The 14,317-nt window shown below is 42.5% G+C and overlaps 1 protein-coding gene across 1 annotated transcript; it reads left to right on the top strand.

Annotated features, from left to right (window-relative positions):
* Positions 1-2,928: 2,928 nt before the first annotated feature.
* On the top strand, positions 2,929-3,734 carry LOC119651320 (probable salivary secreted peptide). The gene is made up of 2 exons (XM_038054853.1): positions 2,929-3,399; positions 3,471-3,734. Exons 1-2 carry the CDS (start codon positions 3,220-3,222, stop codon positions 3,645-3,647), a joined length of 357 nt encoding a protein of 118 aa, XP_037910781.1. The 5' UTR covers positions 2,929-3,219; the 3' UTR covers positions 3,648-3,734.
* Positions 3,735-14,317: the final 10,583 nt, after the last annotated feature.

Here is a 14,317-nt window from a genome sequence, read left to right as displayed (position 1 = left end):
GTGGATTTCTGTTACTTCCACCGCCTTGTCATTGCACACTGTTCGAGCACAGAGCCTGCCATGAATTCAGTTGAGTTCCTACTGACCGACGCCGTACGAGCAATCAGATCGACCACTTTGCGATCAGCAGTAGATTTGTTTTCTTGTTTTGCCTCAAAAGAGATGGCGCTGACATCTGCCTCAAAAAGGGTGCCCATCATATGATCGGTTACGTTTGCTTGCGTGTTGCGTCCGCCACATCTCGCGGGGTTGGGGAGTTGCGACCCTCAAAGTTCAACACTGGCCGCTTGTACGAGCCAGCTGTCGCTCGACAGCAGGAGTGCTATCTTGCTTATGGGACAGCGGATCTACTGAGTAACGCTCCTGAGAACATCGATGAGCTCTTTTTTCGCGTGCTGCACAGGTTGTCGGCCATGTCCCGAAAGGACGTCATAAGATCTGGCTGACTGCGGAGTCGTCGAAGCGAATCGATGAATGGAAGGAGTTGAAGGCTCTACCGACCGTTGCGAGTGATGGCGGGTGTGACGCGCTCGAGCTCCGATACCGTGCGAAATCCCGAGAAGTTCAACGTAGTGTACGCCGTCAAGAGGGAATTTGCTATAGCTCTGGTCAGGGAAGCGGAAGATGCTGCAGATCGCAATGATTTCAGGAATATATGCCGCATCAGAAAGGAGCTTGTATGTGGTCGCAAATGTTTTGATGGTCCTCTAAAGGTCGACTTCTCATTCACGATGATGAACTGCTGAAGAGGTGAAAGAACACTTTACTAGGGTTCTTAACCGTATTACATCCGGTGAGATTCCTCCTCTTGTGGATGAAATGGCTAGTCACCATAACATCAAGTTGAGATTGCTCTTGGTTAGTGTTCTTTCTGTGTTGCTATATGGGAGTAGCACATGGAAGGTGAACTCCACTGTAACTCAAAAGCTGGAAGCTTTTGTCAATATGTGTCTGCGTCGTATTATCGGAGTACGGTGGTCTGACAATATCTCAAAGGAAGAACTTGGTCGGCGCACCGGCTTGGCATTCGTATGAGATATGATAGGACCACGGAAGTGGCAGTGGATAGGTCACACATTAAGGAAGGGCGACAATTGCAGTGCGGTGGAATCTACTCTTTCAAGATGACTGACGAGTGGGTAGCCCCAAGAGCACATGGCGCAGATAAGTAGAGGAGGAGTGCGGGTGTCTCGGGAAGTCGTTGAGCCAGTTGCACGCATTTCAGGTAACCAGTAGCGATGACGCGTAGTACCTGGGTAAGGATATCTACGTCTGCAGATTTTTTGGGGAGGGCGACGAAATAATGAGAGAATACTTAATAACAAACGTAAGACTAAAACACTTAGAGGTAGAAAAAATTTCTATGGTCAGTAGCTACACTATAATCATTAAAGAAGCAATAGATCTTTACGACGAAGTACAACTTCCCTCGTTACTATTATTTTCGAGTTGCCACAATTTAGTATAATTTTACCTAAGACTGGCACTAAGTACTTAATCATACTTAAATGGAATAGGGGAGCTTTGCTGCGGTGGCCGGGGGTTTCTTTTGAATGAATCTGCTGAAAACCCCCTGTCACATCGAGAACGTTTGGCGAATAGTGCACTTTTGTATGTTTCGAACCAAACCCTGCAAGTCTTTCAGGATATATAGAGGGGCCTTGAGGGGTTTAGGTACAATACCTGTAGCTGACATTGTTATAAGGACTTCAACCACTTTTTTGGGATCTAATTTTTTTTTATTTCCTGTAGAAGTAGTTCTTAGTTCACCTTTTCTTCGTATATTTCTTCTCAATGTTTAACTTCAACCAACTGAGAGGATTGAAAGATATTCTTGTTAAGCGGTGTTTGCACTTTGCAGTCGACTTGGAAACATGGATGGTGCATTCGAAATTTGAATGTTTCTAGACTTCATTGTCCACGGGAATATTTCGAATGCATATGCCAGTTAAGAGGTGGCGAAAACATGTAGTGCACTTACATTGTTTTTCTTCGGGAAGTAAGAGGTCATGAGGAGGAATTCAAATAGCAGAGGATCCTTTTAATCACCAACTCAAGTATGGATTTCTTGTAGAATTTCTAGGTAGTTTCAGAAATATATCTTCAATACTACATCCAGAATGCGGCACGTGATGACTTTTGAGGATGGCTTCAATTCGACAATGAACTGAATTCCATCCGGATCCGGGCAGGATGTTGTTAGTCTAGGGGTGCACATTAATTCCTCTACTAATAATGTACGTCATACATTTGTAAAGGGTTGACAAACGAGTAACCGGTCTTGTGTCTATTATTATTATTTAAAAGAGGACCGTGGGAGGGTAGGATTTGTTTTTGAATTTATAAAGTTGGTTTTATTAATTCAGCCTTAGAAACGCGCCATTCAAAGGTTTAACTCGAGGTAATGAAACATAAGTTTATCATTTATTATGATTTCCGGTGCACTTCATACCTTATTGACGGGGTTTTCCCCACAAAAGAAGTGCTTTTGTTATTGTTTCAATCGATTGGATTTAACTTAGCTACTTGCTTTGTGGTTTCTACCGCTGTCTGGAAATTTTTATGAATAATATAGCTCCAATCAATTGTCTTCATATCTAAGCACCTCGTAAAGGGTTTGAAATATGACTCAAATTGCGAAGACCCGAACTGAATAAAAATGGCTACTACAGTTTCCAATTTCCCTTCCTTATAAAATGGAAAATTTTTATTTTGAAAATAAGTGCTAAAGCGGCCTCAATGAAGCATTGACACAAAAACAGTTTTATCACAAAATACAGAATATATGAGGTCATATATTATAGAATCAATGCGAAATGATAAACAACTTTTTTTAAAAAAAAGTAAAAAAAACTCAGAACAACTGTTTCAAGTGGAAACGCCTTATCTACGGTAGATAGCTGCCCATATCAGTTGGAAGTCTCATTAATTTCCATTACTTACAGGAAGAAGCAATCATCGCTTTACCTGTATCTACTTAATATTGAGCAAATACAGTATTTAATAATAAATCGAAAGGTAATCTGGGTCTTTCTGTGGTGAATCACCAGATACTTCTCTGGAGAGCACCTGCCAGTCTTACGTTATCATAGTTTTTAACCGTGAACTTATCAGACATCTAGAATACGCGTATATAAACGGGTCAAATTTTAGAAAAGATATCAGTTTAGTAGTGCGTTTCGATTATTAGAAGAAAGAAGGACCAATTAGTGTGTTAAAATGAAGCATTTACCTATTGTGGTGTTAGCCTTTGTGACCGTTTTTGTCTACAATGCCTCAGCCCGTAACTCCACATGGGGTTATATCGGTCCATATGATTCTATCCTGGATCGCGCTATTGTTGTGAAAAAGTCAAAGTGGTTGCAGGTCGTTACTCAAGATTATGACTACCCGAAAAAGGTATGTACCCCGTTTTGATATCCTGATTGCTGGAAGTTGGCTCTAATTGGTGGTTTGGTCCTCTTTTGCAGGGAGTCTACAACTACAGGAATATCACTGGAATTCGTGTGACTGATCAATATACAAACGGGACTGGAGGATACGCGACTTTGTTGAGGGGTGGACCAGGCTTTAGAAATGTTACAATCCACCTGAAATCTCAGAGAAGTCATGGCTTCAATTTCATCATAGATGTTTATGGTCGTTAGAAAGTTTCCATTGCTCTTATATAAAAAGATATTAAACTTATAATCATTTAGATAAAATTAAAAATTATAATATTATTTTCAACAAAATTGACAGACTTATTATTTCTTTTCTAATAATGGATCGCTTTTGAATCGGTGGTTCCAGGAGGTTGTCAAATAATGAGGGTTGAAAGCATTCATAGTTAGGTAGCTCTCTCTATATGTGTCTGGTGTAGAAGTGAAATCGATATCCAGTTGAGGAGAGATGTAGAGTCGACGTGGGCCATTACTATTCCCGTGCCGAGCAGAAGTGTTCTTGGGGTTGGTCCTGGAGAACAAACCGCTGTTCTATGCCTAATGTAGCGTTTTGTAACAAATTAAAAAACAATACATTAAACAATTTCTTTTTAGGGATTGAGAAGTCCTAAGTTCGCATCCATTTCATGTTGGACCGGACCAAATGGAGAGCAACTTGCTCCCACTCTTTATGGTCAATGGACTCCTCTTTTGGGTTAACACTCAAAGTTCAAAATGAAAAGAGGGACGAAGACGGCTACGCTGCCTCACCTCCTGAAAAGGGAGCGTAAAACACCTGCGAGGCTGCGTCTGAGGAGTTGCCTTTGCCCTGGCAAGAAACCGTAGTCGTCTTCGTCTCTCCTTTCAATACATTAAAGTACACTTCTTTTTCTTGTTCTAGTTAATAAATACCAATCTAGCTATACTCACTCTGGTCGCCTTTTGGAGACTCAAGTTAACTGATTCCCGGTATTGTGCTTGACGGTCGCTTGTCTCTCGCGAGTTTTAAGCTCCGTATTAGCTTACCTAAGGACATATTCAGGCCGCCACAAAAGCGAGATGTTTTCTCGGTTATTTCTGCAGATAAACGGAGACTATTAAACTTCGCTACCCACAAAACTCTGCTCCCAAGTGAACCTATCCTTCCGTAGATGTCGCGACCTCTTGTTCCAATCCCGTGGCGCTTTTGAACTTACTTTTCTGTGAATTGTGAATGACGTCGCGGTGTTTTCGAACTGCCAGCTTTTGCAAGGGGTCGTTCCACATTATGTCCAAACCGCTTTATATAAATATAAAAAAAGACAATTTTTTTTAAATGCCGAATAGTGAGTTTTTTATTCGTTATATACCGGTATTTCGAGGACCAGTTGTCCTCTTCTTCCTAATTCCTCCAGAAAAACTCACTGAGGAATAGGACAAATGGTTCTCAAAATACCGGTATTTATTATACTTTGCTAAATCACGGCTAATACTACTGTGTCAGTAGATTATCCGTACTTCAAAATTTTAGCAGTGAAATTCTGGAGTGTTTGATGATGCTTTTGTATTCTGGTTCAGGTTTTCATAAAAAAAGCTAGTTTCTCTAGACTCTACATTCTATTATCTTATATATAAAAATCAATTGCTGTTCGTTAGTCTCGCTAAAACTCGAGAACGGCTGAACGGATTTATCTTATCTTGGTTTTGAAATGTCCGTGGAGGTCTAGGGAAGGTTTAAAAGGAGGAGAAAAATTCGAATAATTGCCGGTAAAACCCTAAAAACAGCCTTTTTTTTCTTCCCATATAAACGTTTTTTTCTAAATAAAATTTAGAGTCAATTTGAACTTTATTGATATTCAATAAAGTTCAATCACTCACTATGTTCATCGGACCTCATATTACAACCAAGTGACAATCTTTTATTTCTAAAAAGACAAAAGACATCAAATGTTTCAGAGCTCAGAACATGTTGTACCTATTGGAAAATAGAATTTCTGTTTTTAGTATTTTTGTTTCTCACCGTTTAAACCTTCTCTGAATTTCCATAAATATTTCAAGACCAAACTAGACTACCTAGACCTAGACTAGATATTAAGTTTTGTTACAAATTAAATTTCTGAATGCAACGATAATATTTGACATTAGATTTGACAACCAACTAATATGTCAATCCATCCTCTTGCACTTTACAACACGGAAAGAAGTATTACGATATTGTGTTACGATATCTATGAGTGCGCGAGAACTTTCTTTACTTTGGGGATCCTTTGCGATAGTGACATTCCAGTAAATGTGCCCTTTTTTTTGATATTTTGCGATTGTGACACTTTACTGCTAAGTGAGCGAAAAATTTTCTCACTTTGATTATTTACAATTTACGATGCCGAGGAGAAGACGACCTGACTTAGGTGGTCGCAGTCAATCAAATGTGCGAAGAGGTACCTCACGTGCTAACCGCACTGATGACTAGAGAGAGACAGATCAAGAAAATAGTCGTATTGCTATGTCAGAATTGCGTTATTTAGTGAGTGATATTCAGTAGATAGGCTTAGAATGTAACGAGTTCGTGCACATCAAACACAACAACAGCAATTACGACATAAGGAAATTGATCGAATCCGTAGACGGAATGCTCCTGTGATTCTTGAACGAGCTGCATTGCACTATGATCCGGCAATTGATTATAGTGCTGACAAATCGGTAACAATTGGGGAAATGAAAATAATTTGTAAATATTGTAAGGCGTTAAAATACACTCATGAATCTACTGGATTAGGTTGTGTTGGAGGCAAAGTAAAATTGCCACAATTGCTCCCACCACCATATCCTTTACGATCTTTAGTTTCTGGGATTGGAAATGATTCTAAGCACTTCTTGGCCAACATTCAGAAATATAACAGCTGCTTCCAGATGATATCATTTGGCGCTACACATATTATACAGGACAATTTCATGCCCACTTTTAAGGTTCTGGTATATAATATTTTTTTATAATATTCAATATGTACTAAAATAAATGTATCGGAAATAATTAATCGACAAATTTTTAAAAATTACAGATACAAGGACAAATTTATCACTTATTGGGGACACTGTTATCAGTACCTGATGCAGATTATCAATTTTTACAAATTTATTTTATGGGTAATTCAGATGCGGAAGTTGATCATCGTTGTGCTCACAATCCAACAGTGAAGAGAACCATTGTCCATGAATTGCAAATGTTTCTGCATCAGAATAACAATTTAGTAAACATGTTCAAAATAGCATTGGATCGGATGCCATCTGATAGCCATAATATTATCGTTCGAGCTGACAAATCGAAGTCTGCCGGGTCAGCTAGTATAGTATATTTTTCTGGCGATTTTTTATGACCTTCGCACGCATTTTTATTTCTTCTTCTCATTTGAAGTTTGACATTTTCTTTCATGCCTTGGCTTCCTTAAACCTTTGCTTCATTGACTCGCTCCAGTGACCAAATCCTCCAATTTCTTACACAGGCCGACTGGCCTTCTTCCGACAACTTTCCCCTTGACTACCTAACTCGCGTTGTCTATATTTGTCTTGTCTAATTTGTCAACTAACAAACCCAGTGAAAGCCTTGTCTCGGTCCAGTGACCAAATCCTCCAATTTCTTATACAGGTCAACTGGCCTCCTTTCGGAAATTTTCCCCTTCAACACTTTTTTGGGTATTCTCGCGTTGGCTTGTCTAGTTTGACTATTAACAAACCCAGTGAAAGCCTTGTATCATGCACGACACTTTCGCTCGTTATAGATTTTATACAGTTCTAGTTGTTGTCCCTGATGCGCCCCAACCAAACCCATCCCCAACTCTTCTCAATATTTGGCGTAGGACCTTCCTTTCATTATTTTGATTGCTCCGTAAGTTAAGGAGGTTTGTTTTTTTTTTTTTTGTATGTACACGGAGATGGAAAATCTTAGAAAGACACGTCCGCCGCAGCTCCGCCGCCCAAAAGGCGGAACTACAGCGGGCGCCTGTGGGATTCACACCCACTAAAAACCACCCCCGGTCTCTCCAGCCCCAACCCCGCGGGACCACCATTGAGGTATTACTTCGTGGGGTAGGTTTGCTCTTAGGCACTCATCCCTCTCCTATTTGCAGCTTTCCTCCTTCTTTGTTCCTTCAGCAACTCGTCCTGCATTTGGATGATTGCGGAGCCAACCGCAAGCCACTTCTCCTCGGACTCCAGCATCTCAGGAACCAAGCTCGCCGGGGTCCCGCTCCTGCCCAGCACCTGGTTTAAGCTCCTTTTTTCCATGGCAAATCGTGGGCAGTGAAACATCACATGCTCTGGATCCTCCGGTATGATATCGCAAATCATCCAACGCAAAGCGGTGCAGATACTGCCTGTAGCAACCACCGTGTCCCGTGAGGAACTGGGTAATGTGGTAGTTGGTATCCCCATGTTTTCGCTCAAGCCACACCCTAATGTTGGGAATGAGCCTGTGCGTCCACCGACCTTTCGCAGACTCGTCCCATCTGCGTTGCCAGAGATCAAACGACTCTGACCTTGCCGCTTTTCTACGCTGTGCATGCCCCTCCATATGTCTTGCATTGTACAGGACACTCATTTCTTTGGCTAGAATGTCAACCGGGATCATGCCTGCCACCACCAATACTGCCTCATCTGATGTGGTTCTAAAAGCACTGCAAACCCTCAAAGCCATCCGCCGGTAAACCGAGTTCACCTGCTTCCGTCTCTGAGAGTTTGCAAGCGCCTCTGCCTACACAGGCGACGAGTAGAGCAGGATGGAGCGCACCACACCGGCTAGCAACAACCTCCGGCAATGTTTCGGCCCACCAATATTTGGCAACATTTTTGCAAGTGCCGTGGTGGCACTGGCTGCCTTTTGGCATGCATACTCTAGGTGTTCCCTAAAACTCAATTTGGTGTCAATTATTACCCCCAGGTATTTGATAGCCGGCTTTGATACGACCGTATGTTCACCGACCTCCACTTTTACAGTGTTATTTCTCCTGCGTTTCGTTATTAAGACCGCTTCCGTTTTCGCGTCCGCCAAGGTCAGCCCGGTTTTTTCTAGCCAGGACTTTACCGCTCTCACTGTTTCTGTTGCGTAAACCTCCACATCTTCCGGGTGTTTTGCTGCAACAACCACAGCTAGGTCATCAGCAAAGCCGACAATCGTAGTCCCCTCTGGGACGGGAAGAGCAAGTACCCCATTATACATGATATTCCACAACAGGGGACTAAGTTCCGATCCCTGTGGTACCCCGGCTGTGACAATGTACTCTTTGGGACCCTCATCCGTCCCGTACCAGAGAGTCCTCTCTCAGAGGTAATTTTCCACCAAATTCGCTAAGTATCCGGGGACACCAATGTCAGCGAACGCCCCTTTAATTCTATTCCAGTTCCGAGTTGAATGCGTTTTGACATCCAACGCCACCACGGCACAGCAGCCGCGAGAAATAAGTGCACCTTTTGCCAAATTTACCACCATGCCAATTGCGTCCACCGTAGAGTGGGCGCGTCGGAAACCAAACTGGCGTTCCGACAAACCATTGCTGGCTTCGACGATGGGCCGGAGTCTGTTGTAGATGACTCTCTCCATCATCTTCCTCATTGTATCCAACAGGCAGATAGGACGATAAGACGCTGGGTTTCCAGGTGGCTTGCCAGGCTTCGGAAGCAACACCAGCTTTTGCTTTTTGCACTGGGCAGGGAATATTCCTTCTTTTAGGCACGCCTCGAAGGTGTTGGCGAAAAGTTCGGGCCTAGTCTTCACTGCCAGTTTCAAAGCTCGGTTGGGGATGCCATCCAAACCTGGGGCCTTGTTGTCACCGAACCTACCACATATTTCCCGCAGCTCCTCCACAGTTACAGGCGGTATTATGCCGTCATTTGGCTGGACAAAAATTTGCCTTTCCCTATTTTCGTGGTGAGGGAACAGAGTGGTAACAATCTGTTTCAGGAGGCGCGGACAGGTCACCTGGGGTGATTTCCGCAGCCTTTTCATCACCACTCTGTAAGCATGGTCGCATAGCTGTTTGAAGCAGTTCTTTTTGCTCCTCCGAATGGCTTCCTTTAGGCGGCCACGCAATTGCTTGTGTGCCTCCTCTCGACCGTCGCCACCGGGTTTTCCCCTGAGATTCTGACAAAGCCTCCTTGCCCGAAAACATGCGGCTCGCAAACTTGCGATTTTGTTGTTCCACCAGTAGTTGAGTTGCCTACTGGGGAGCAATCGCCTTCTGGGCATAGTAGCATCGCATGCTTCCGTCACCCATCGAGTGATCTGGGTGGCTTTCTCTCCAGCCGTACCATTCAGGGATATGTCGGATTTGAGCACCGCGGAAAACGTGTCCCCCTCGAACGCTTTCACTGTCCAGCCAAGCATACCACCCGGCATTTTGCGAAAACTCTTTTTCGAGCTCGATCCGCCCTTGATCTCTATGCAGATTGCCTGGTGGTCGCTGTGAGTATAGTCCTCACTGACATGCCAAGCGATAAGTTAAGGAGGTTATCGCATGTTAAGCTGGCCATATATATATAGTGCATTCCATTGCATAGCATAGGACTAGTCTAAATTAATAATGCTGCCTTTTAGTCAACTAGTTCAAGAAAGTTTAACTTGTGGGATGGATTTTACCACAGTTAATGGGACGAGCGATATCAAGTTCGTCGTCTTCGTCAACAGAAAGAAGGCTTCCTAGATATAAAGAGAGTTCGACAGTCTTTACGCCCTGTTCAATAATGCAAAGAGTAAGAATATAATGAGCCCGGGAACTGTCAACTTTGATTTTATTCGTGTTTATCTTTGGTTCCATATCCCTTCTTTTTCAAATCCATAGTCTTTTGACAGAAGCCCGTGATTCAGTGAATGCAAGCAAATAGCGTTGTCGAGCTGTTTAAATAAAGATGACATGATGACATGACTATTTCCCCCTCCCCGTCCACGCCCTGTGGCCAAAGCACCATTAAGGACTGTTGATGTTCTTGATAGCTTTTTCGAGATCAATGAAAACCAAATGGACAGGGGGTTACCTACTGTGGTCAGTATAACCTGGGTCTAGAGCAGAATGTACCCTCTTCTTTGTAAATTAGGCTTGCAAGATTCTCCGCCATGCATGTTAGGACCAATTTAGCTAGGACCATGTTACGAGAGCTGCTAGTATCCTTCCTGATATTACCATTGACATGACATTCAAGGCGGTTGCCCTCCTTCGGGACTTTAATAATCATTCTCTTCTTCAACTCCCTGAGAATGTAATCGTTTCTGAATAAATTTAGCAGTTCTATAATAAAGTTTGTAAGGAGCATGATAGGATGTTGTCCTTTAGCTGCATATAACTTTAAGCATAATCTAAAATATCAATTAGGAAAATAATGGAAAACTTTTGATTCCCGAGGACTTCTTCAAAATGGAAATATCTAGAACTAATTGGTCTCAACCATGTGATCATAGGAGAATGCACATATATTCTAAGATACAAGTATTTTCCAAAGAAAAGGTAATATTTTTCTCACGGTTGAAATAAACAAACAATTCCATTATCAGTCTCGCTGTTATGCACGGACCTGAAGATATTTCAATCACCTGTCTGTCTTGTTGTGTCTGATAAGACGTTTTATATCTTATGAAAGAAAACCTCAGAGCAATATTGTGTAATGTATTCATATTCTCTTGTCGTAGAAAATTCATTGGAGACTATATTCAAGGAAAGCTATTGTGAACAAGTGAGGGAGTTCTACAATGCTCATGAAAAATTAGCTGGATTTAAAGTCATTTCAAAATCTAATTTTTACGATTCCAACGTTTCAAAGTGGTGCTTAAGATTCTAGCCATATCAACGTATCATTACTGTCACTTTCGACCTTTTGTCTTGGAGCTCACCCCAGGATTTACCGGAACCAAACACTCTCTACTCGTCAGCTTTGCTGGGAAAATGTCTTCCCTGCAGATCCTGATCAGCAATTACGGCTTAGTGGGTCATAGCACGTCACTATGCCTATGCGTTTTCGTACACGATTCGCCGAAATGCGCTTCGCTTCTTCCGAGAACTTCCCGATGATACTTTAATCCTTCTCTACTGTCACTCGCTGGTCAGCTATCTTGAGACGGTGGGTTCTACTGCATGACATAGCCAGCAATGGAATTGTCACCTCTCCTTTATATGTGATCTGTCTATTCGGACTTTCGCTTTTTGATCACATCATTCACGGATAACTGGCCGGGCCGGGTTCTTTGCCCGAAATAGTGTCAGGCCACAGACAAGGCACGGAGCTTTTGAGTAACAGTAGTGGTCACTTTCCATGAATTACTCCCATATAGTGACACAGAACAGTCTCAAGTTGATTTTGCTGTTGACATAACCGCATTTCCAGGTTTTAGAAGAGGCGGCGAAGACGGATCTAACACTGTTAATGCGTCGAGGAACATCTAGTTTGGTGCTACCGCTGGCAGAAACTACGCTTCCTGGACATAGAAATTGATTAATGCCTTCAAATCTTCGCCCATTAACGCAGATCGGAAGAATGCGATGACCAGTCAGACTGTTTTGTTGGTGTTTATCTTCAGTCCAACTTCCAACACTGACCTCGAATAAGAAGAGAATTGTTGAAAACCAATCCCTATGAAATAGGCACCAGCAATGTCAGTGGCAACTTGTCGAGAATTGGGTAATCTAACTATCCCGGATCAATGTTGTCAGTCGATGGTGAAATGTGTCATGAAATTGCATCACGTATCAGCACACCTTGGATGAAGTGACCACAGCTGACGTTCTTTGTGAGCAACACATCTACGAACGTCTCAAATGCAAAATTTACCGCAGTGTTATCCGTCCTGCCCCCGTAATGAAAACAAAGATATTGTGTTGAACCAACGACATAACGAGGCCATTATGTATCACAATCGTGGAAAAATTACGAGATAGAGGTTTTCGATGGTATGGACATGTCATTTGCACTGACAGAACTCACATGCTAAGATTGGTTTGGACATCAAAGTCAATGGAAAACAACCAAAAGACTGACTGAAACAACGATGGTTCCATCCAAATCGAAGATATGACCGAGCGAAATGGTGTAACGATCGAGACAAGCCAACCCCGTTTTTGATTGGGGCAAAGACTGTAGAGAAGAAAAAGTTGTAAAAAGGAGGAGATCAGCCATCTCCCTCTAGTGGCTTGACAAGGGTAGTATTGAGACCTATTTGCATATAAAAGATCGATTTGAGCCCACCCTACTCTGTCTCCTAGTCGCCGGTATAACACTGGCTCTACAGATTTATTATATATAAATCGAATCCTCTGCTATAAGAGAAGGGAGAGAACTCCACCTCTATTGGGGGATTTATACAGTTCAAATGAGTTAATGGTCCACTCCACCTAATTCATCGCCTTTATTCTATTTATTGTTGAGAACTGTTTTATCCAACAAAATCTTGGCATTCATTCGTATTTCAGAACCAGGAAAACGGGTTCCTACAAGGATTCCCAGAGTTTTCTTTTCAGTGTTTGTATGTTCTGTCCAGTCGCTTCAGTGTCCCAATGGGATTAATTGGGATTTTAGCTAGAGTTTTCTGAAGGGGCATTCTTTCTAGATGTGTTACTTTGAAGAATCTCTCCCACAGGGCCTTCCTAGTGTTCCAAGCAAGCGTTTGGTTATAGTTCGCCTACCTGCTTTCCTCTTCACTCGTTTGAATAGTTGAACTGTCTTCTGCGGTAAATTTGTCAGCCATCAAATTATGATTACACTGTCTACGGCTAGTTTGCTGGCGTTTCTTTATCATTCTGCAACTATTCTCATACTAAGTGGTGATTACCCTGTCATCTTGATATCGTGTGCGGATATGCCATCCATCTTAATTGCTACATTTTAATTGTGCCTTGAATTCGATGCGAATTTATTGGCAATCTAAGAACGAAGGCTCCTGGCTCTTAAAGTCCACGTTCTGACGGTTCAACTAAGCTAAAACTCTCTCTGGACCTATGAAATAATAAAACTTGTTTTTCCTATTCGGTAGTGTTGACTTTTATTTTGCAAATACCGATATTTCGGGAACCATTTGTTCCCTTTATCAGTGCTAACAAGACAAGTTTTATTATTTCAAATAATTAATCGCTAGAAACACCGCGTAATTACACGTGGTGGACAAAGGGTAGTATAGGTCCCAGGGTGAAACGTGGATTGGTACACACGGTGGAGCATAAAACCTGGGAAACGCCTGCTGAGCTAACACCAACAACTTTTCACCTGCAGACGGAGATGAAGGCGAGTCTACCCCGCCCAAAAACGGGAAAAATTGTATCAACTGGTCCTCCAGGTTGGGGGTCGGGTAGGGCTGACAACCCTACACGGAAAACCGAAGTTACGAAGCCACAACAGGAGCCTCGGACTGGACAGATAATACAATGATAAACCCGGAAACGACAAAGGAATAACAATTTGCGCATATTCTCGTGTAACGTACGCTCCCTGTACAGAGATGAAGCCAAGCAGCTAGCTGATACCCTGTTCCAATATAGGGCTGATGTAACAGCGTTATAGGAGATGCGTTGGACAGGGGCCGGTTTCCTGGAGAAGAGTCACTACACCATATATTATAGTGGTCATCCAGTAAATCATGTGCCCGAAATAGGTTTCTTAGTCAATGCACACCACAGTCTACTGTAGTGTACCGTTACGGTGTTGAATGAAGTGCTCTAACACACTTCAAGGCCTAGATCCAATATGGATTGTTGCGCCAACGATTATTATTATTATTATTAATGTAGACTCGGATCACTATCTCGTTCGCATGGAGCTCCGAGCTCGAATAACAACACCACCCAGAGTCCCCTCTGACAAACAGGTGAGAGTTAACACTGAAGCCATCCACAGCATAGCCCTCTGCAACACCTATAAGAGGGAAATATAACCCCAGTCAAAAGAGA

The sequence above is a fragment of the Hermetia illucens genome, chromosome 3, assembly GCF_905115235.1.
Source record: "Hermetia illucens chromosome 3, iHerIll2.2.curated.20191125, whole genome shotgun sequence".
NCBI classification, from domain to species: domain Eukaryota; kingdom Metazoa; phylum Arthropoda; class Insecta; order Diptera; family Stratiomyidae; genus Hermetia; species Hermetia illucens.
This window is presented reverse-complemented; position numbering and strand designations above follow the sequence as displayed.